Source organism: Grampus griseus (assembly GCF_964374135.1).
Source record: "Grampus griseus genome assembly, chromosome: 13".
Classification (NCBI taxonomy): domain Eukaryota; kingdom Metazoa; phylum Chordata; class Mammalia; order Artiodactyla; family Delphinidae; genus Grampus; species Grampus griseus.
Genome location: NC_139007.1, coordinates 36,705,624 through 36,728,687, shown reverse-complemented (window position 1 = coordinate 36,728,687; position 23,064 = coordinate 36,705,624). Strand labels below are relative to the sequence as shown.

General features: G+C 35.5%; 1 protein-coding gene across 4 annotated transcripts in view; it reads left to right on the top strand.

Annotated features, from left to right (window-relative positions):
- Positions 1–23,064, top strand: part of ATG5 (autophagy related 5) — a 119,510-nt gene that overhangs the window by 5,084 nt on the left and 91,362 nt on the right. For 3 of the 4 annotated variants that reach the window (XM_082668885.1, XM_082668886.1, XM_082668887.1), the window contains exons 2-4: positions 403–567; positions 9,227–9,354; positions 18,203–18,281. In XM_082668885.1, coding sequence (XP_082525011.1) covers positions 460–567; positions 9,227–9,354; positions 18,203–18,281 — 315 coding nt within the window. In that variant the 5' untranslated portion in view covers positions 403–459. Of the gene's footprint in view, positions 1–402; positions 568–9,226; positions 9,355–18,202; positions 18,282–23,064 lie in introns of those variants that run through there. The other variant, XM_082668888.1, reaches the window with a different exon arrangement.

Sequence of the window (23,064 nt, the reverse complement as noted above, 5' to 3'; positions counted from 1 at the left end):
ATTTAATTTTCATATCTATCTTATGTGGTCAGTGCTGTTATTCCCATTTTACAGATGAGAAAACTGAGACACAGAGAAGTTATAGGTGAAGAGTTCACTTTAGATAAAGCGGTAGACTTTTGGGGCTTGAGAGAATGATGCAAGTATAATTTCACTTTGGCTGTGGTTCATTAGTTGTATATGTAATTTTGAAATGGTTACTTCCGTGATCTCTTTAAATAAATAATAGCTCCACATTTAGAATTTGTTGTACTGATTTTTGCATTCATTCTAAAGAATGCCCATCACGGAGTTTTTTGAAGTGAATAATCTGTATGCATTCTTTTTTTCCTATAATCTTTCTTTGTTTTGGAGCAGGTTCATTTATACCTGCAAGGACCTAATACTCTGTTTTATTTTCAGTTTGGCTTTGGCTGGAAAAGAATTTAGCCTATATGTACTGCTTTAACCATTGGAAGAATGACAGATGACAAAGATGTGCTTCGAGATGTGTGGTTTGGACGAATTCCAACTTGCTTCACCCTCTATCAGGATGAGATAACTGAACGGGAGGCAGAACCATATTATGTAAGTATGTTGATGGTGGCAAATGGGATACCATAACTTTGTCCATTTTTGTAAATAAAGCTCTAAGAACCTGGAGGCTGTTTTTCAACATTTTATATACAATTAGTATGTGCTTATTGTGGGAAAAAATTAGGAGACAGATCTACGAAAAGAAGGAAATAAGAATTACCTCTCATCCTACTACTCAGAGGCAAAAACCACTGTTGTGTTGATGTGGGACCTTCTTGACTTTCTTTTTCTTATGCATATATAGTATATGATAATGAATCATAAGTTATGTGTGGTTTTTTAACAGGAAGGTATTTTGAAAATGCTAAGTTCAGACTTGATTCTTTTGTATTTAGGTGGTTCAAAGCAACTATTTAAATCCTTTTGCAAGCTGAGTGAACATATGAACGTGTGTGTGACTTCATATGTTCATGAGCTAATATAGATTATATGAAATATATTGTTTAATAACATAAATCACTGTATATAGGCTTGTAGGTTTGAGTTAGTGTATTATCTGTTCTAAAAAAAAAGAGTATCGGGCTTCCCTGGTGGCGCAGTGGTTGAGAGTCCGCCTGCTGATGCAGGGGACGTGGGTTCGTGCCCCGGTCCGGGAAGATCCCACATGCTGCGGAGCGGCTACGCCCATGAGCCATGGCCGCTGAGCCTGCGCGTCCGGAGCCTGTGCTCCTCAACGGGAGAGACCACAACAGTGAGAGGCCCGCATACCACAAAAAAAAAAAAAAAAAAAAAAAAAAAGAGTATCAATTATCTTCTGATTTTAGTCTGCTTTTTTTTCTTTTCTAACTGCATATATATGATCCAAACATAAGCATCTGTCAGTCAGAGATAATAGTATCTTGCCTTTTTACTAAATAGTCCCTAGTAGGCAAAGACATTCTCAATTGTTATTTTAGGTTTTTTCTTTTCATCTCAGATACACATAATATTGTTTACTCAGGAGGATCTGGAGAAGTGGAAATGTATCTGTGGTTCTGGATTATTTCTTGTTTCGCTTTTTAAAAAAATTAATTAATTTTTTGGGCTGCATTGGGTCTTCGTTGCTGCGCGCAGGCTTTCTCTAGTTGCGGCGAGCGGGGGCTTCTCTTCATTGCGGCGCACTGGCTTCTCATTGCAGTGGCTTCTCTTGTAGCGGAGCACGGGCTTTAAGTGCGAGGGCTTCAGTAGTTGTGGCCCGCGAGCTCTAGAGCGCAGGCTCAGTAGTTGTGGCACACGGGCTTAGTTGCTCCGCAGCATGTGGGATCTTCCCGGACCAGGGCTCGAACCCGTGTCCCCTGCATCGACAGGCGGATCTTAACCACTGCGCCACCAGGGAAGTCCTCTTGTTTCACTTAAGTAATGCTTGCGCTTGGCTTTATTCCTGTCTGTTGGAGAGGCAGCAGTATTCCACAGCCTTCTCCAGCTGTGGGAAGTCAGACTGCTGGAAGAAGCTCCTTCAGGGGCCCATTCACTAAATTTTTGGGTAGAGGAACTTGCATTTTTCTCTGCACATTCTCGAATCTGGCATACGTCATGCAAATGGTAGATACTCAGTGCATGAAAGCCTCTCCACACCCATGTTAGGGGTTTGTTTTAACTTCTCTGGGTTTTCTTAATGAATGATAATTTCAGAGAAATTGGGCAGTCTTTTGTACTAGTATTTAGGTAGTCGTAGCTGATTACATTTATAAATTTGAGTCGTTTTAACTTTGGAAACCTCAACAATTTTCTGCCTTTAGAAAAACTTCCATAGTTAAAAATGAAGTGTGATCATAGTTTATTTTTAGAGACATTTCATTTGTTAGATGTATTTTTCCTCTTCTCCCCCTGTAGCATGGGTTAGGATATCATTTATGTTTGTTTCCAAACTAGCTTTTGCTATTTTAATGAAAACTTTTAACTTTGGGTAGCTTTCTGATAGTATCTAACAAAAGAGTATATGTGTCCAGTTGGTCAAAGTGGCAAAAACTAAGAAATATATAATTTAAGACTGTTTACTTTTAAATCAGAGTATGATGTTTGACACACTTTCTGCAGTTAAAAAAAAAATCCAAGTAAAGAATGTAACATTTTTCCTTCCTTATATATGAATCTGTTTAAATATGAAAAGACCGTTGTGAGAACTAGAGGGTAAGTTGTTTTCTGTCTGTTCCTAATCGAATTAAAAATGGCAAAGAGTAACAGGGGATAACTGTTGGAAGAAGAGGATTGTTTTGTCTAATAGTAATTGATTTTTTTTCTTGAATTCTTCCTAATTCTTCCCCCAAAAGAAACTCTTACATAGTCATTGTGATTATGTTTTTGCAGAATATTGGGTGATAGGCATATAATAAATATTAAACAAAGAACTGGATTTTAAAACCATGCAGCATAATTCAGATTTTGTTCTTTAAATACATACATACTTAATAAACACATACGTACTTAAGTATAAGAAAGACAATATACAAAACCACTAGCAGTGGTTACCCTTAGAATTATTATAGGTGAGCATTTTAGTGCCAACATGATTTTAGTTCACCTGTCTCTTGGTTGTAAATTAAACTTGAATGTATTTTTTAATTGCTTTGAGTTATAATAATGATAACGTTTTAAAGATTCTGGATGAAATGAGATGAAAATATCATAGCCTGAGAGCCAGTAGACCTCTTTCCCAGACATTCTCAAAGTTCAGGTGAGGTAACATAACAGGGTTGTCACCAAGGGTTGAAGAGTCCATTCACGTTCACGTGGAGGTGCAGGAAGGATGGGTGAAAGGGAATGTAGTTTATTTTTATTAATGTTTATAGCTTATTTCTTAGAAACTAGATTTAAAAATATCCACTTGTACCAAATTTATAAATTATTATTCATATAGTTTTCTGGAATTTCCTGTTTCCATTGGAAAAGCATGTTAATGTTAGACATATTCCTGTCTATTTGTTGGCTCCGTATAAATCTTTCAGCCATCATCCTATATGTATATCATTGAGAATTACATCTTATTTTACAGGGAGTATTAGGAAGGAAATTTGTTAGAAAATAGGCAACTTTTCTGTTTTTGTTGTTTCTCTTATATTCATTTGAACTGTTGCTTTTCATTTAGATTATCCAGTATGAAACATACATACTAAATCGCATTCATAGTTTGTGACTGTTACCAGAGGAAATCACACAGATATGTGGTCATCGATTTGAGTGGACCCTAAACATTTCCCAGCATTCCTTTTATGTTTCCTTAGTTAGCTGTCTCTGTTCTTCTCCGCTAGGACTATTTCTCTGAGTCCTGACCTCATCTTTCTTGACAGGTGACCTCACTTTCTACTTCACAAAGGAAATAGAAACCATACAATAGGACCTTCCTTAACTTTCTGCCACCAAGTCTGTAAAACATATCTGCACTCAACATACTTTTACTTCTCCTCTCTCCTGTTTTAATGGAAGAGGTGTGCTTTCTTCCTAGACAAGGCCCAGCCTTCCATCTGTGTTCTGGATCCCATCTCCTGCTTCTCTATTTACTTTACTCTCAAATTTTTCTATCTACTGACTTCTTCTTTGCAGTATTTATATTGTCTCAAATCCTATCTATCCTAAAACAGCCCTCTGTTGACCTCATCCTCCTTTCAACTGCTTGCTTTTCCTTCACAGCCAGACTTATTAAAAAGACTGTTTGTACTCATTGTTTCCTTCCCATCTCCCATCACTTACTTCACTGTAATCATATTTCACCCATCTCCAACAGAACTGTTCTTGTCACTGTCACTAATGACATCTTTTTTTTTTTTTTTTTTTTTAACCAGACCTAGAGTCTGTTTTTGACCTTTCGTTTGCTTGATCTCTCAGCACTATTTGATGTCATTGGCTGTTTTCTCCATTGCTCTGCAGTGCCTCATTCCTGGTTTTGCTTCTGTGGTCCCCTTTGCCAGGGGACCTCTTTTGCTTGTTGCTCAGTGTTGGCATTCGTTGGGGCTTTGCCTTTTTTTTTCTTTTTCCACCCCAGAGCTTTCACTCCATTTTTATGTCTTTGTTGAGCATTTTTATATTGACAGCTCCCCAGGATTTTTCTCCTGAGCTCCAGACCTATATGTCTTTCTGCTGGATAACCTCACTTAGATGTCTTGAAGGAACTCAAACTGAGTGAGTTTGAAACTGGACTCATGATCTTTACTCCAGAAAACCTGATTATCTGCCATCTTCCCTTCCTGTTTTATCATCCAGCTAATTAATTACTCTTACAGTAATTAATATGGTATTCATGCTTTGATACTTCCTTCTCCCGTATCCCTGACATTAATTCATAACTTAGTCCATCTGATTTTACATCTCAAATATTTCACGCTTTTCTGATTCCTTTCATACCCACTGATACAGCCTAGTTCAGGCCACCATTTAAAAACTAGTGTATTGGGACTTCCCTGGTGGCGCAGTGGTTAAGAATCCACCTACCAATGCGGGGGACACGGGTTTGAGCCCCGGTCTGCGAAGGTCCCACATGCTGCGGAGCAACTAAGCCCGTGTGCCACAACTACTGAGCCTGCGCTCTAGAGCCCGCGAGCCACAACTACTGAGCCCACATGCCACAACTACTGAAGCTCGCGTGCCTAGAGCCCATGCTCCACAATGAGAGAAGCCACCGCAATGAGAAACTCACGCACCGCAACAAAGAGTAGCCCCCTCTCGCCCCTGTGCGTAGCAACGAAGACCCAACTCAGCCAAATAAATAAATAAATTTATAAAACAACAACAACAACAAAAAACTAGCGTATTGTATAGTATTAACTAATTTCCCTGGTTTCAGTCTTGCCCTCTCCATTTTCCAGTCTGCAGTTGGAGTCATCTTTTCAGAACATGTATCTGACATTGTCACCTGCCAGCTAGAAACCTTTAGTGGCTTTTCATTGTCTTTAGGATCCTTAATATAGTTTGCAAGGCTCTTCATGATCTGGTCCCTTGCTTCTTCAGTATTATTCTGTCCTAAACCTCTACAGTCCTGTTGTATTCAACTTCTTATAATTCCTCACGTGCCAGTCTCTGTCCTTTTGTATTCACGCCATGCCTTCTTGCAGTTTCCTCTGCTGGAATGAGCAGCAGTATCTCCCACCCCTGCTCACACCCAGACATCCACACCAACGCATGTTTGGTTCATTCCTGTTTCCCTTTTGACCCTTGCCTTAAAATTGACTTCCTGTCAAGGCTTCCCTGAGCTCCTAGGTTGGGTTAAATTTCTTTGCTACTTGCTCCTATAACGTTCTTTACTTCCTCTTTGCATTCATCATATTTATAATTTTGTTTTTACTGTCTGCCTCTCAAGCCTGTAAGCTCCATGAGAGGAAGAATTCTTTGTCTCATTCAGTGCTCTATCCTCATCACCTAGTGTGATGCCTCACACATTGAAATGGGACAGAATTCTAGTGTATTTTAATTCTGTTTTTGTTTTTAGATAAGTGAATCTCTAATTTTATAATTGAAAATTGTTGGACAAAATAGGATTTGGTGTAAACAAATAATATTACGGGCACTTTTTTTCTGAAACATAAGTAATCTATACAACTATGTAAAACATGTATTACTTATAAGCTGTACAGAAAAAAAAAATGAATCACTTGTGTCATACTGAGTACTTGACAGTGCTGAATGAGGAATAAGGGAATGACAGAGTCCATGTAGTGGACAGTGTCCCCGGGGGGGTTAATCCTTTTTGTATTAAAAGAACTTAAAGAACCTTGAAGACATTAATCAAAGTGAAATAAGCCAGACACAAAAGGACAAATATTTTATGATTCCATTTAGATGAGGTACCTAGAATGATCTAATTCAAAGAGACAGAAAGTAAAAAAGTGATTATAAAGGGCCTGGGGGAAGAGGAGAACGGGGGAATTACTGTTTAATAGGTACAGCGTTTGAGTTTGGGATGATGAAAAATTCTGGAGATGGACAGTGGTGATAGTTGCACAGCAGTGTGGATGTACTTAATGCCACTGAACTATACACTTGAAATGGTTAACCTGGTAAATTTAACACTAGGTATATTTTACCACAATTTTTAAAAATGAACTTGAAGTAAACCAATTTGGTACACCAAAGAAAAACCTTATGTGATACAATCTGGATGTAGAAGGCAGGGTGATGTCTTTTTGCTGTTATTTTCTTTCCCTTTTTACCTATTTAAATGTTTACTAGATAAAGTATCTATACCTACTCTAGTTATTTCTTATTGCTACTATGTATAGATATTTATGTTAGTTACTGATTACTCACACAGGCTAATTTAGGACAGAAGATTCCAGCTACATTTTAGTGTACCTTCTGTCTGAAGAAGCATTCTTTTACAATTTATCACTTTTGACCTTTTGTCCCACTTAACCTTTTGCATCTCCGATTCATTCAGCAAATATTTATTGTATGCCTGCTATGAAGCAGGCACGATATTGGGCATTGGGAATGTTAGTTAGCAGTGAACAAAACAGATGAAAACCCCTGTCTTACTGGAGCTTACATTCTAATGTTCCTCATTCCTTATTGTAAATGTTTTTGTTTCATGAAAATCATTTGTGAATTTTTCAGCATATTTGGTTGAACCCTATGCATGTAGTACAGCTCTTTCCAAAATCAGGAGTTGATATCCATACTCATTTAGTCCTGATATATCTTCCTTCCTATGATCTCCATAGGGTAATATCATTCTCTACAGAATAGATAGCTATGCAATGCCCAACAGACATTTTAAATTAAAGTCCTTGACTTACTAACATAGAACTATTGGACTAATAGACCATACTTATTTATTTTTTAAAAATGGCTAACTTACCGTGCTATTTTAATTTCTTAGAGACTGTCCATGATACTTCTGTACTTGATTCTGTCATTTCTGACTCTAATGAATCATTTCTTTGCCATTTATTTAATAGAATATGGTTTTGGCAAGTTATTTAAGCTGTATGTAAAATAGAGGTGATAATAATTCTGCCTGTAAAACAGCTAGTGCTTTTCCTTATACATAGTATTAGTTTCCTTTTTTTTCTTCCCTAATCACATTCTAGTTGTTTCTTTATAAAAGAGGAACTTATGTTCTATTGAATCCACACAGCTATCCAACACCTTGTTCCTAGTATTAGTACCTTTTATTCCATACTGGAGCATGCCAACTACTGCCCATACCCCTGTACCCTGTAGCTCCTAGGACTACTGTCATGTTCCCTTACCTAACTGGGGCCTGTTACCTTGATCTTTAGTGATTAAGTATCAGAGTCCCTTTAACCAGAATATTTCTCTTTGTATATATTTCCCAGCCTGCTACATAATTCTACTTAATTTACTGATCAAAAGACATAACCTTGAATAAGCAGCATGAAAATTGATGCAGAGTTACACTCACAGAAGAAGCTGAAAGAGAGTAACAAAACAGTTTTACCAGCAAAAGAAGACAGAAGCTTAGGAAAACAAGAAATGGCTGGAGAGTCTGCTGCAAAGGAGGAAAATACATGAATTTTTGCCAGTTTCCTCCTTTTATCTACTTGTAGGTTCTTTAAATAAATTCTTGCTCTTTTATGTTTTCTTTCTCGGTACCTTTCCTAGGGGAAAAACGCTGACAGCCTTCATACTATTCCAGTTGAGGCTTTACCAACCTCAGTGTTCCTTTCCAGACTTTTCTCTCTCCAGAGTCCAAGTAGGTCCAGCCTCCATAAGGATAGATTGAGGGAGTTGATTGACAGTGGGAGGATCATCAGTCTACCAGCATTATACTCTAAGCTTGTACTTCATTGCATTTAAATATTTGAATGTGTAGCTCAAAAGTCAGTCATCTAACTTACCTCTCTCCTTGAGATTTCTTCATTAGTAATCACAAAAATCAGACCTCCCCCACTTTTCCATTCCTTCTTTCTCATCTCATGTAATATTTCCTTAACAGATTTCCTATCTAGAATCTTACCTTATTGCAATTTTTACATACAATGGCTAGAATATTCCTCAAGTACTGTTTTTCATCATGCCATTAATGGTATCATAGTAGGCTTCACTGTTTATCAAATGAAAATTTCTATTCCACCTTCAAAGTTCTTTCTATTGCTGCCATGAAGTATTTTTGTAAGTACTTTTTATGAATTTTCTTAATTTTGTTTTGTTTTTAGCCTCCACTTTATTTTAGCCTCTTAGAAAAGGATAGATTATGTCCTTGTCTTGGTGTTCTTCACTGCAGCTAAGCCAGTACACAGTAGATTATCAAAATGTGATGGACCAATTGAGAAGTCCTGATTGATAAGTCAAGGTGTACATTAGACTGAGTTGATTATCTTCTCAGAAGTTGAATTAACTCAGGTGAATCATATTAATTTTTAAGTTAAATTTGATAGAACTAATAAGTATCCTAAATAGTATGACATCTGATTGCGTTGTATTTTTATTTGGAAAAAAGTATTACAGAAAGATTGCACATAGACTTGTGTTGTTTATTATTCCAGGCATTTATCCTATAAGCTATACATAAGTAATGACCTCATAAGAAATTTTAAAACATCTTAGCCTTTAGCCTTTGATTTTCTATAAAAAGCAGTTGACATTGTGTGGAATATTCAGAATAATGCAAAGAAAATTGTTGTTTTTCAGAATATTCAAAATATATTAAAAAACCTATTTAGTATATTTCTTTTTGAAAAAATAGTAAATAAATATGGTTTACAAATTTTCATTTCAGTTGCTTTTGCCAAGAGTAAGTTATTTGACGTTGGTAACTGACAAAGTGAAAAAGCACTTTCAGAAGGTTATGAGACAAGAAGACATTAGTGAGATATGGTTTGAATATGAAGGCACACCACTGAAATGGTGAGTGAATTTTTCTGCATTATTAAGCGTTGAGTATATACTAGCTTTAAGAAGGTATAGTGCCTTGAAGCAGTTTTTTAAAAGTTCTATACAAGAAATCACTAGTCTAGCTCTATAATACAGTGAATTTTAAACCAATGCTGGAATATTTTATTGGCAATATTTCTGTCTTCTATTTGGATGCATGGGAGACTGGACAGATTTGTATATTTTCATCAATAGATTTTTTTATACGGCATAATAATAGTATATTTGGTTATGGAGTTTTTGTTTTTTATTTTTTTTAAACGTATATTTAAAACGCCCTTATGAATAAGTCACTCTGTGACACTATTCAGTTTTGTTTCTATCTCTAAAATCTTTATAAACAGAACTTTATATACACATGATTACCTAAAGGGGCATCTTTTAAACTGATTGTCATATATAGTTGACCACTGTGCTATAAGCACATGTTGTTTAGCCTTGGTTTAGTATTTAACTTATATTGATTTCCTTTTTGTGTGAAAAATAATTTTGGTAGTATATCGGAATACCGTTTTTTCAGAAACATTTAAAATAAATATCCTTTTCAGACACATAAATCTGGGCTTATCCATGTATAGATGATGTAATTTTGTACTTCCTCTGTTACTGGGAGCTTTGGTCATTGTGCTTCCAAAAATATTTAATGAAATTGAAGAAATTACAGGGAGAAGAATGTTAAAAAATGACTCAAGATACGCTGAGATATAGGTGTTGAAATGCTGCCATATAGATGTAGTTGAATGAGAAAGATACAGGCTGAGTCGAGCTTTAAGTGAAATATGAAAAATGTAAATAGTTTAATAATGGACTTGCTCTTTGAATCTGGGAATAATAAAAATGAAGAGTTTTAAAAGAGACTTAAAGCAAATAAAAGGAAGCTAGTAGGTGTGTAATAAGTAGAGCTGACTTGAATCCAAGGATTACTTAGAAACAAGGAGTGAACTTTTAGAACTCACCTTGTGCTGATGAATTTCCAAGAGTGGGTAGATTTCTCTTAATGATTTAGAGACATGCAAGGTGATATGTTGTATTGAGTTATGGGTCACATCACTAACCTTTTTTTTCTTTTCTTTTCTTTTTTGTATAACGTTCATTATTTAGTCAAAACAGAATACTGAGCTTCATAATCACATTATCAGACTCATTATGACTCTTGAATAGTTCTAGACCTCTGGCAGCATAGATAAGTCAATGTTTTCTGTTTCTTTTTATTTCTCAGAAGAATTGGAGGTTTTGGAATGGGAAGGTGGCTTAGAAGAAGTATAAGAGGAGCAAGGATCAGGAGAGTAGAGGGAGAGGAAGGAGGGGGAAAGATTGTGGGTGAGTAGCAGCAATAGGATATCTCTGTGTTCTTGACAGTTCTATCTGTATTATAGATGGATGTTGAAATTGTATTGCTTTATGTGATTTAGTTATAGATTCCCTTAAGAACTCATGTGACTGACAGTGGGCTTTTCAGTTTTATCACTGTAAAGCATGGGTTCTCAACAAGGGCCCTACTGACATTTTGGACCCAGATAATTCTTTGCTGTGGGAGAGCTACTCTGTATGTTGTAGTGTTTTTAGCAGCAGCCCTGGTCTCTACCCACTATTGCCAGTTGCACGCCCTTCAGTTGTGATTGTAAAAATGTTGCTAAATGTCCTGGGGCAAGGGGTGCAAAACCACCCCCAGTTGAGAAACTCTGGAAAAGATGGGAAACCTCAGTTTAGCTTTTATAGTGAATGATTATTAAGTCATCATCTTTCAGCTGCCATTTTAATTTATCTTGTGTGGTGATTATTTTTGTATTTGCTATGATTTGTCTTCTGTAGGTTTGTATGCTGTATATGATATCAGTAAACAACATTTGGACTCATTCCTCCCTGTTACGACAGAGTGATGATTTTGGCTTCAAGAGACGTGTTCCTACTTTGTCATTATTTATCCCCTCTGAAAGTCTTTTATTAAAGAGTGAAATTATTTTTCCTTTTAGAGAGCTTATGTGAAAGCAGTTGTGTTCACATATCTTCATTTTAGTTTTTGGGGTGTTAGCATAAGCTTTTTATGCATGATACCACTTTCATAGCTGTGTCTTGCTGTACACTCATTGTATTTAATGGCTTTTGATACAGCTTTTCCTGTAGTGTTAGGTATTCTATATATTTGAGGAATGAATAACTTATCGAGGCATGAATAGAATTTAGGACCTCTGGGCTAAGTTCTGATCTTTTCTGTCTTTGCTCCCAACAATAGCAATTTTCTTTTGTGTGATAAGAGTTATCTTCCTGGAAATAGGCTGTCAATATCTATCTGGCATTTAAACAGGGGCTTCATAGGATAGGATAATCATTGTAGGGAAGCAGCTACCACTGAAGCTTTGTAGGACTTGGACTTTTGAGACCATAAATGTGTCTTAAGCATAGAGGAGCATTTATTTCAGTAGGATGATAATATCTGCCTTATACTTGATTCTTTGGAGTTTTAAGTAAATTCAAGTGAGAAAGGAAATCAAACACCAGTTTAGACAATTCATAAAAGAAGGAAGAAAGCATAAATTGATATTCCTTCTCCCTCTGTAACCCTTTCTCCTATTCATATTAATTATTATTACAAATATTTAATCATCTGTGAGATGCTTGAGCAGGTGCTCTGTACCTTAAGCAGTAGCTTGTAAGAGGTGCTACATAAATGTTTGTTGAATGAAAAAATGAATCTAAATAAGTCTCTTTTTTTAATTGAGAAAACTGAGGCTCAAATAAATAACTTACTCAAATGAGCAAGTAGGACCATATTTTGAGGGCTCTCTACCATACATGCTGATATTCTCTTTCTTAGTTGTTGTTGTTTTCTCTGATTCTGTATGTTCTAATTACTTATGTTAATTTGTCTATATTAGAATAGAAAAGTATTTAAGAACAGTGGTATGCAAATAATGAATACTTAATATGTTGTTGATTTGTAGAGAGATGCCAAGGAGGCCTTATCAGATTAGTGCTTTTAAAAATTATATGGGAAATGGAAAGTGCTGATCTGAATTCAAATTGAGGATCTCTTTTTAAAGAGTGATTTGAGTTGATTAGTCAGCAGAGGGTGCTCTAACATTACATTTTAAGGGATAAAGTTTCTTGTTCCCATAACTCAAGTGTTCAAAATTTGTATTTGTTACTTTTATATTAGGCTTATCTTAAGAGAAAAGTTCTTGGTTCTTCTAAAGAATACTTTGTTAGTATACCCTAATGCTAGTTAGATCTTAGGCCTCCAGGTACAAAATTTAGAAAAAGGTTCTTTGTCAACTGTAAAACAAGTGTCTCTACAAGGATATTATTATTTTGTGTAAATTGACTTATTTTCAGGACTGGTTGTTGAAAATGTTGAAACTACCTTTGGAATTAAAAAAAAAAAAGGCAGCAAATACTGATGTTGATCTTAAATGTAGGCATAATACAGTGACCCAGAATTTAATACTGTACCTATGTGATTTCAAAAGTAAATTTTAACAAAGTAATTTAAACATCTTAATTGTAAATATTGTGCAGGCTCTTCTCTTATGTCCAGTCATTTTTCTAAGGTTGTGCATTTTTAGAATTTTATAAATTATTCTGTAAACTAGATTTTTTGAAATGTGGTCGACTTAGCATTTTATACATGTAGTATCCCTTTAGTTGGTTATTTCTGTACTTTTCCATCCATAAGAATAGGCTTAGAAAGCTGAGAAACACAGCACTGGCCTGTTATTGTCTGTGTTTGTACTATAGACAGAGTAACGCAAAATAGATTGTAATCATTAAATTACTTTGGTTTACGTTTGAGTTAAACCCTTATTCATTAGAATGTAATCCTGTTTTCAGTGAATCACTAATGTAGCAAACTTATGAATAGGATGCATTTATTTCAGTGAAATGGAGTGGGACAATAGTTCTCTAGTATGTAGGGAAGATTCCTTTCAATACTGATCTTAAAATACTGGTTTGCTATCTAACTGCAGATGTTTAGACTAGAATGAGCACCCTTGACTGACCTCAAAGCGTATCTGTTACTGCCATACGCCAGTATGTATATGTATTTTAGCAGTAATGAAAGGGTAAAGAAGAAGCAACTTATGCAAAAAAAAAAGAAAACGTTAATTCATTTAGAGAATTGAATTTAGAAAAGGCTAGAGCAATTTAAGGAAGAGAAAGAAAATGAATAAAATGTGAAAGTAGACACAACACTAAATATTCCGGTGCAGTTAATTTTTATAGTGCGGTAGATTGAAACTTTACCAGTTTGGTCCTCTTCTGCGGTATTCCAGGTTCAAATCCTCACCACTTCCTTTTCTTTTAAATTTAGGTTAAATTGGCAGGAATAGCAATGTAACAGCCAAATGGCTACATTACGATTTACTCACAGTTATGGCTTACATGGTTTCTGTGTTATGGGTTAGGAGCCTCATAACAGAATTACATGGAATATCTGTTGAGAGGAATTGTGCAAATTAGTACTTTGAAATCTGACATAAATCAGATAATAGTGTAAGAGAAAGTCAGTACTTTTAATTTTTGCCGGTTCTGTTTTTTAGATTTTCTTGCATATTAATAGATTCATCAGAAATAAGCCATCTTGGAACCAGTTAATTCAGGTGGTGTATTTGTTTGGAGTTAGTATAATACTTGCATCAAAATCGTTCTGACATAAGCATCTGCATTGATGATCCACGTATGGTCTATATACCTTGACAATAGATAGAAGTAAATAGTTATTTTACTCCTAAATTTTTCTGGCTTAGTTTTATTTCTAACGATTGTTACAGGATAACTGTTAGCTGTTGTATTATTTAGAATGCTCTTATGTTAATATTTTTTATATTTTTAAATCTTAAATATAAGTTTTAGAAATTATCATACTTAAATTTCCATCCTAACCCTTAGTATATCAGGAAAAAGTCATCATCCTTTACTTTTTTTTTTTTTGCGGTACGCGGGCCTCTCACTGTTGTGGCCTCTCCCGTTGCGGAGCACAGGCTCCGGACGCGCAGGCTCAGCGGCCATGGCTCATGGACCCAGCCGCTCCGTGGCATGTGGGATCTTCCCGGACCGGGGCACAAACCCGTGTCCCCTGCATCGGCAGGTGGACTCTCAACCACTGCACCACCAGGGAAGCCCATAATTTACTATTTGAGACCAATGAACTTTAAAATATATGTGTGTGTGTGTGTGTGTGTGTGTGTGTGTGTGTGTGTGTGTGTGTGTGTGTGTGTGTGTGTGTATATGTGTGTGTGTGTGTGTGTGTGTAAGTCACTTTATAAATAACTTAGAGAAGTATAAAGGAATGGCATATAACAACTTTATTATAGAAATTTTAATAAGCATTTAAATATAGAAATTCAAATTTTCACTCCATGTTTTCCTGGTTTCAAAGGTATATATATACCAGAAGTGGGCAATGTCCTCAATGCAAGTTACTGCTCATTAGTTGTCAAACATTCAAATAGACTTGTATGAGGTTCCAGCTTGTCATCGCTTCTGGCTCTTCTTGCGTTTAACGGCAATACTTTACGAAATTTAAAAAGCCCTAGATCGTGATTTTGTTGTAAAATAATTTATTACATGAGTAAACATCCTGAGTGAGCAGTCCAATTGTTTTTAATTTCTACATCACCTAATTCCTTCCAGTCATCTTTGTGTACAAATCTGGCTTTAATATTTGCCCACTTACTGTCAAGTAAATTGCAGTGTACAAATGGCATTAAAGATAAGAATACTGATCCACATCCTTTTAGCAAAATGGAATGGTCTAGGTTCTAGTCATGAAATACTGTATGAAGAAATCCTTTCTTTTGAATGACTAAGTGGATAAGAATGCCATATGTCCTTAGAAATACATTGTTTATGCATTAGTTCTTGAGTTTTATAAAATTCACCTAGGATATCATCATCTAAAGACTCATAGTCTGAGATTTCACTTATATGATCAGTTTACCAATGTCATTAAAGTCTAAAGTACTGCTATCTGTCTCTTTGCAAAAATCTTTTGATTTATCTAATTATGTAATGTCTTCCTCTGTCGATATAGGTGGAAAATAAGACATTTTGAATTTTCAGCTGTATTAATGAGAGATAAAAGCAGACTCCAAAGACGGGGTCTGCATCCTTATTTTATGCTTTTTGGAATATGATATAATGTTTTGGGTGACAAAGTAAGAAAATGGAAGAAGAATGCATTATTATATCTTTCTTCTAGGCATAACATTATTCTTCCAAATTCTTATTATTTTAATCTTTTTTTTAGCTAGGAATAATTGATAAGTAATGATGAAATAATCCCGAGAATGATGAAATAGCAAAATGTTTCAAGATAGAGGAAAAAAATAAGATCACTAAGATACCACAATATATCTTAGATTTGTAGAAGTCCAGTGAGTTCACATGGCAGTTACTAGACAGACTAAGTTTTTTTCTTCTTTTTTCTTAAGTGAGTTTTCTCTGTGATTTTTGGAAGACGTTTAAGAAAGAATAAAAGGGGGGACTTCCCTGGTGGTCCAGTGGATAAGACTTCACCTTCCAGTGCAGGGGGTGCAGGTTTAATCCTTGGTTGGGGAGCTAAGAGCCCACATGCCTCACGGCCAAAAAAATAAAACAGAAGCAATATTGTAACAAATTCAGTAAAGACTTTTAAAATGGTCCATATCAAAAAAATGTTTAAAAAAAAGAATAAAAGTTATAAAGTATTAATCTTAAAATAGAGCTGCTCAGAAAAGAAGTTCAGAACCTAAAATTGGGTGCATTGGATCTTCATGGTATACCAAGGGTTAACTATTCTGTGGATCTTTGATTTATGCATTCAGCAGCTATTAGCTACTTTGTTCAAGATTCTGTGCACTTGCAGGCCTTTTTTTTTTTTAATATTGAGGGTAAAAAAATAACTGATTATTTTGAGTCTTTTTATGTTTAAATTGTATTCTAACTCAAATACTTGTTATTTATTTTTAAGGTTGTACTTGATTTTATGTGACTGTATAGATTACTTTAAGATAATATTTTATTTAACTTTAGAATTTGTATATAGTTCCATTTGTGAATGGTGGAGAACGTGTACAACACTGAATTGCTAGTCATTTTATGGGGTTACTGGTGAAACTATCCAATAGGTCAATAATTTGCTAAAGGGATTCTATAATTATATCTGCAGTGCTACATCGAGTTTGGAAAGCAGTATGCTCTATTAGTTTAAGTACCCATATTCATTCTTAACCTAGTTGCACATAACTCAGAGGGACATGAAGACTAAAAAAGGTCTAATTTGTAAAAGTGCAGGGCATTATGTAGAGCCTGTGCAATTTTAAGAGGTCAGAGAGAAAGATCAGAATTGGATAGAATCTATAACTTGTTTATAGTGCAATATTTTTGTGTTTTTTTAATTAATATTTTTATTTCAGTTTTTAACTGAGACTGGAGTTTTTCCTGATTAGAGAATTTCCTAAAGGAAGCATTCTGTAATTTAGTTAATTCAAGATTTACTTCATATTCATTCCTAGTTATGAAGGATTTGTGTTAGATACTGACTTTCGACTAGAGAGAAGTTTGAGTGTTTTATTAAGAGATACAACACATATATGACTAAAACTACTCACTGTTTTATTTTGCTAGCAGGGCATTCATCTTAAATTCATTCTAAATAAATATATGATCTCTAATGACTGATGATTTTTCCACAATTATATTATGTAGATGTAAGCAAACATAAATAGTATTAGCTAATATTTGAATATTGATCAGGTCATATATTTGGGTCACTCATTTGGAAGGAAATTAGATGTATTTTCAAAGTTTTCCACTCTTAAATTTAGGAGTAATTCACTAATATATAGGAAAGAACGGGACTGTACATAAAACCAGACAGTCTTCTTTTTGTCTTTGTTGGGAGGATTATTTATTCTGATTCACTGATTAAGCTACTTTAGATTCTTTAAAAGGATGTAAAAAATAAGGTTTGTCCACTGAAATCTGCAAGGTTTGTATTATTAACTTGTTTGTTACTAAATAATTTGCTTCACTGTGAGTAATGGTTATATTAGGAAATGTTCTCTCATTTAGGAAGTCCCAAATTTATTATTTTATTATTAGGCCACAGAAGAATATTCAGTGACTTGGAAAATGTTCACATATTGTTATATGAAAAAAGCAGGTTATGGCAGTCTGTAAAGGATAAGTCTAATGTATATTTAGATATGTATGCATAAAGAAAAGACTGGAAATTTATATACTGTAATGTTAATAGTAATAAGTACAAAATAGGTGATTGCATGCTCTTTTAGGTGCTCTTCTCAGTTCTTAACATTTTCTAAAATTTTGAGGTTTTTTTTTTTAACATCTTTATTGCAGTATAATTGCTTTACAATGGTGTGTTAGTTTCTGCTTTATAACAAAGTGAATCAGCTATACATATACATATATCCCCATATCTCCTCCCTCTTGTGTCTCCCTCCCTCCCACCTTCCCTATCCCACCCCTCCAGAAAAAAACTGGTTGTCCAATATGAATGCTTGGATGATAATTAGATGTGGCAGTACTGTGACATAACCGTGCTCATGGCTGATAAAAGGTGCCTTAGTACAATTTCATTATGTATGTTGAGGATTCCCTGGGGAACGGTATGGTTAGAAAGAAAAAAAAAAAAACACCCGATGCCTAGAAACTATGCCATATTAGCCCAGGCAAGTAACTGTGTAAAACATTACCTTTCTGTGATTTGTAGTTGAAGTCCCCTGATGTTTGATGTTGAAACATGCTGGAAATTTATTTTGGAGTTGTAGTTTAACTTTAAATATTTATTTTATCTTAAAATATACTCTTTCATTTTTAGGCATTATCCAATTGGTTTGCTCTTTGATCTTCTTGCATCAAGTTCAGCTCTTCCTTGGAACATCACAGTACATTTTAAGGTATAGTTTAAATAACATTTCCCATTTGTCCCACTTGTGGTACTACTTAGTAAGTAGACTTAGAGTAGAATTTTGTTTTTAAGTTGTTTATTGCTTTTCCCATGATACTTTTTATTTGCTAAGCTGCCATTAGTGTTTATAAAATGCCTTTCAATTTCTTCTTAACTCTTGACAGAACTATTTAAACATTTAACGTATAAGTGCCTATTCTTTGTTGGAGCTGGATGTACTATGTTTAAAATTTATAATATTTTGGAATATTTATATTCATTAAAAAAAAACCCTCAAATAGGAAGAACAAAATCCTGAGTGCATGTGGGCTTGGGAATGGGGAAGGAGGCAACCTAACACTGAGTAACTCTAAGGCTCTTTTGATGGAATGAAAAGAAGCGTTAGGAGACAGAAATACAAAGACTTGATTTAAGTCTGTTTTGAGAAATATTAATTCCTGTAGTTTTTAAGAGTCCAGGCTAGATTTTTTTGTAACCTAATTTTGTCTCATTATTTTATAAAAATCTCATCACTTTCTCACTAAACACCCTGATTCTCCATCCTCCACCCCACAAGCAAGTACCGCTGAAGGATTGAACCCCCTCTATTAATTGATCACTAGGCAGTGATTCTCAAATGGTGACATATAGTGGGAGGGAGACATGCTAAGAGTTTGAGAAGTCATTTAGGTGTCTGATTTGCTTTCCCATTAGGGTCACTTATTCAAAGTCATTGCCCAAAGGCTCACCCAGTCTTCCTAAGTTACTTTCCTTTCCGTTTTACTGAAAGTGGATTTGTGGGGCGTTTGCATTTATTTCACTGTTATTTGCACTGATATACTTTGCACAGCACCATGCTACCACAGATGTTAGTTACCACGGAGCCATACAGAGTGAGGACATGGTTCTAATATGCATGAGTTTCAGTTACCATGAAGAACAAGGACTGCCTGTATGTATAATAATTTAAATGTAGAATGGTAGGAAGGTAAAACTACTCCAAGTATAGTAAGTGTAGAGGTTCCATATTGCCTAACAGGTCTTTCCCATTATGTTGAAAAGCATTTCCAGTAATCGATGTGTGTGTGTGTGTGTGTGTGTGTGTGTGTGTGTGTATAGAATGCACTCTAAAAGACTTTGAAATCTAGGTTAAAATATATCATAGTTACCCACTTATTTATTCATTCAACAAATATTGAGAGCCTGCTGTGTGCCAGCCACGCACTGTTCTAGGAGCCTGGGATATACGAGTGAATGATACAAAAGATACTCAAACAAATTTTATGGTACCTAGTTGGCATTGCCTGTTAGGCCGTCTGTAATTATTGGTTGAATTAGTTGATGGATTGTAATAATGATAGGAAAGGCTTAGAATTCTTATGATTGGTATAGTGTTGTGGTTCTCAGAGTGTTTGATGGACCCAGATCCATGGGGATTCCTATTTCCATAATAATATTAAGATGCTATTTGCCCTTTCCACTGTGTTTAAATTTGTACTGATCTGCAAAAGCGATGGTGAGCAAAACTTTTGGCACCTTAGCACAGAGCAAGGCCCTGTACCAAAATGTGCTAGTGGTCGTTGTATTCTTCACCACCACACACTAGGCCTGTCCTGGGTGAAGTGGTACAAATTATTAATTATTATTAATCTTGACTCTTAAGTACATGTCTTTTTAGTCTCATGTGGTGAAATGGGAATACACATAAAGCACTTCTGCTGTGTGCCAAATACGATGGCTGTCTTAAGGAAAAGCATTGTGCCCTTGTTTACTTTGAGAGCTACATGAGCCACTTTTCTCACGAAACAGCATTTTTTATTTGAAAGAGTGACTGACAAACTGTGGTTTATTCACACTTGGGTATTTGTTAGTTTCTTTAAAACAAACAAAGTGACCTCTCATTGCAGAGAAAACAACTGACAGTATTTGTTTCCAATAATAAGATTTGCACTTTAAGTGAAAATTAGAATTTTAGAAAACATGTATCTGCCACCATGAGCTTGACAGCTTTATTATTCTCAAAGAATTTTCTGATGAGATTGGTGGTCATTTTAACAAATTGATTTTTAAGAAATTTTATATAGTGAAACATGAAAACGTTTGGAGAAGGCCTACCTTAACTCAGTAAACAGATACTTTGCAAATGATCAATGCATTATGTTGAGAAATTATGCATGTGTGAAAGATCTGTTTAAAGTGCATGGCTGGCATCAGGAATTTTAATGTAACAGAGGTCAAAATGTTTATTGATGTGTTTTCAGATTCCACATTAATGTTATAATAAACTAATTGAATTGATGTAGTATCAAAAAAGAATATCCATAAATCTGAAAAGACTATTAAAATACTACTTTTTCCAACTACATATTTTTATAAACCTGTATAATTACATACTTTAACCAAAACAGCTGCATAGTATTGAATGTGGAAGCAAATAAGATAACTCCATCTACTTCCCATTAAGCCAGACGTTATAAAGATATTTGCAAAACTATACAGCAGTGCCGGTCTTCTCCCTAAATTGTTGTTGTTGTCGTCCTGGAAAATATAGTTATTTTTCACAAAAATACGGTTTTTGTGTTGACAGGTAATGGGTTTATGCTTTTTTTTTTTTCTTTTTTTTGCGGCACGTGGGCCCCTCACTGCTGTGGCCTCTCCCGTTGCGGAGCACAGGCTCCAGACGCGCAGGCTCAGCGGCCATGGCTCATGGGCCTAGCTGCTCCGCAGCATGTGGGATCTTCCTGGAACGGGGCACGAACCCGTGTCCCCTGCATCGGCAGGCGGACGCTCAACCACTGCGCCACCAGGGAAGCCCTGGGTTTATTCTTGATATTTTAAAATGAATTGCTCTTTGGGATCCTTAGTAGGTCATACATTGTCTTCCCCGATGGAAAGTTTTTTAGAGAAATTAAATAGAAAGCAGAATGTTAGAGGATGTTTTAAATTTGCTCCGACTACCAGCGTGTTTCTGTCAGCTGCTCTTACTCTTTCTGACCCTGGCCTGTGTTGGAGGAAAATTATTGCCCAGATTTCTTTCTCCCTATACTAAGTTCCCTTTATTTAGGGTTATAAGACCTGGTTTACCACAAAGGTCATCCTCAGGTATTTAATTGATAGCTTATACGGCCTGATGTAGGCCCACATCCCCTTGTAGTGCCTTACGGCTTTTGATTGATTATAATGAAACTGAGTAAGCATTAAATTTGCAGGTAGAAAAGCAATGCTTTTAGATTGAGGAAACAAGTTTTCTTTAAATTTCTAGAAAATAATTTCTCATCAACAGGTTAAATTTATCGAGTAACAACTTTCTGTCAGTTGATGCATCAGTATTTTATCTTTTATGATTTTGTATTGAGTGTGTCAGATGATGTGTGTGCTTTAACCAGACTGCTTAGAATTTTTATTTTACAGTTGCTTTCAAAGATACTGATTTTAATTAGATTTTGTGCAACACTGAAGTCTCCAAGAGATTCCCCCACCTCCATCACACACATTTCTGTCAGTTCATAGTTCACACTGAATTCTTGGGGAGAAAACCTGTTAAAAATTTTTCGAAAGGACATATTTTCTCTAATCTTTAACTGACTTTGATGCTTGTCATTTGAATAGATTCATAATGTTTATAGTAAATGAATTTTAATGTCTAGAGCAGTACTTTACAAAATTTAACATACGTACAAATCACATGTGTGTCTTGTTAAAGTGCAGATTTTGATTCTGATTCCGTAGGTTTGCGCTGAGGGCAGAGGTTCTGCATTTTTAACAAGTTCGCAGTGCTGTTGATGCACCAGACCATGGGTTGAATAACAAGAGTTTAGAAAACAATGCAGGTTTACAAGTTAGTGTTGGACTTCCCTGGTGGCGCAGTGGTTGAGAATCCACCTGCCAATGCAGGGGATACGGGTTCGAGCTCAGGTCCGGGAAGATCCCACATGCCGCGGAGCAGCTAAGCCCGTGCACCACAACTACGGAGCCTGCACTCTAGAGCCCGCAAGCCACAACTACTGAAGCGTGTGTGCCTAGAGCCTGTGCTCCACAACAAGAGAAGCCACCGCAATGAGAAGCCCATGCACCAGAATGAAGAGTAGCCCCCGCTCGCCGCAACTAGAGAAAAGTCCGTGCGCAACAACAAAGACCCAACGCAGCCATAAATAAATAAATTTATTTTTTAAAAAAAGTTAGTGGTGTGTACAAAACCAAAAGGTTGTAAAGGATGATTCAGAAAATTGTTTTTGTAGGAATTTTTATATTATTTTTTGAATTCTGAGAGAGAAATATTATGCAATTGTAAAGTGTTAACGACTTTAAAACATGCAGATTTGCTTTGCTTTCTTTTCCTGTTTACCAAAACAGGAATGAAAAAGGTATCTTCTTCATGGTTTTCTTAATTAGCTTCAAGGACATTTTTGATTCCTAAATCTGATTAGCCTCCTGAGAAAATTATCTTATTTCTCTTTCCTCAGCTTTTATTTTTTAAAATTCAAACCTGTATTAGAAAGATTGAGAGTCGAACACCCACATACCTTTCACCTGGATTTGCCAATTGGTATTTTGCTACCTTTGCTTTATTTCTCTCTGATTTTTTATTTGCTATTTTATTATTCCTATAGGCATTTTGCTTGCAAAGCTGCATTATAATCAACAGGTTGCTTACAGCATGTGCAGTTTTTAAAGAGGGAAGTTAGTAGTGTGATTCAGAAATTTAGTAACATCGAATGAAGAGAGTGGGCTCTTTAAAATGCTCAGGTCTATTGCATATCTATCCTAAAAAAAAATTAATGGAGTAAAAAAAA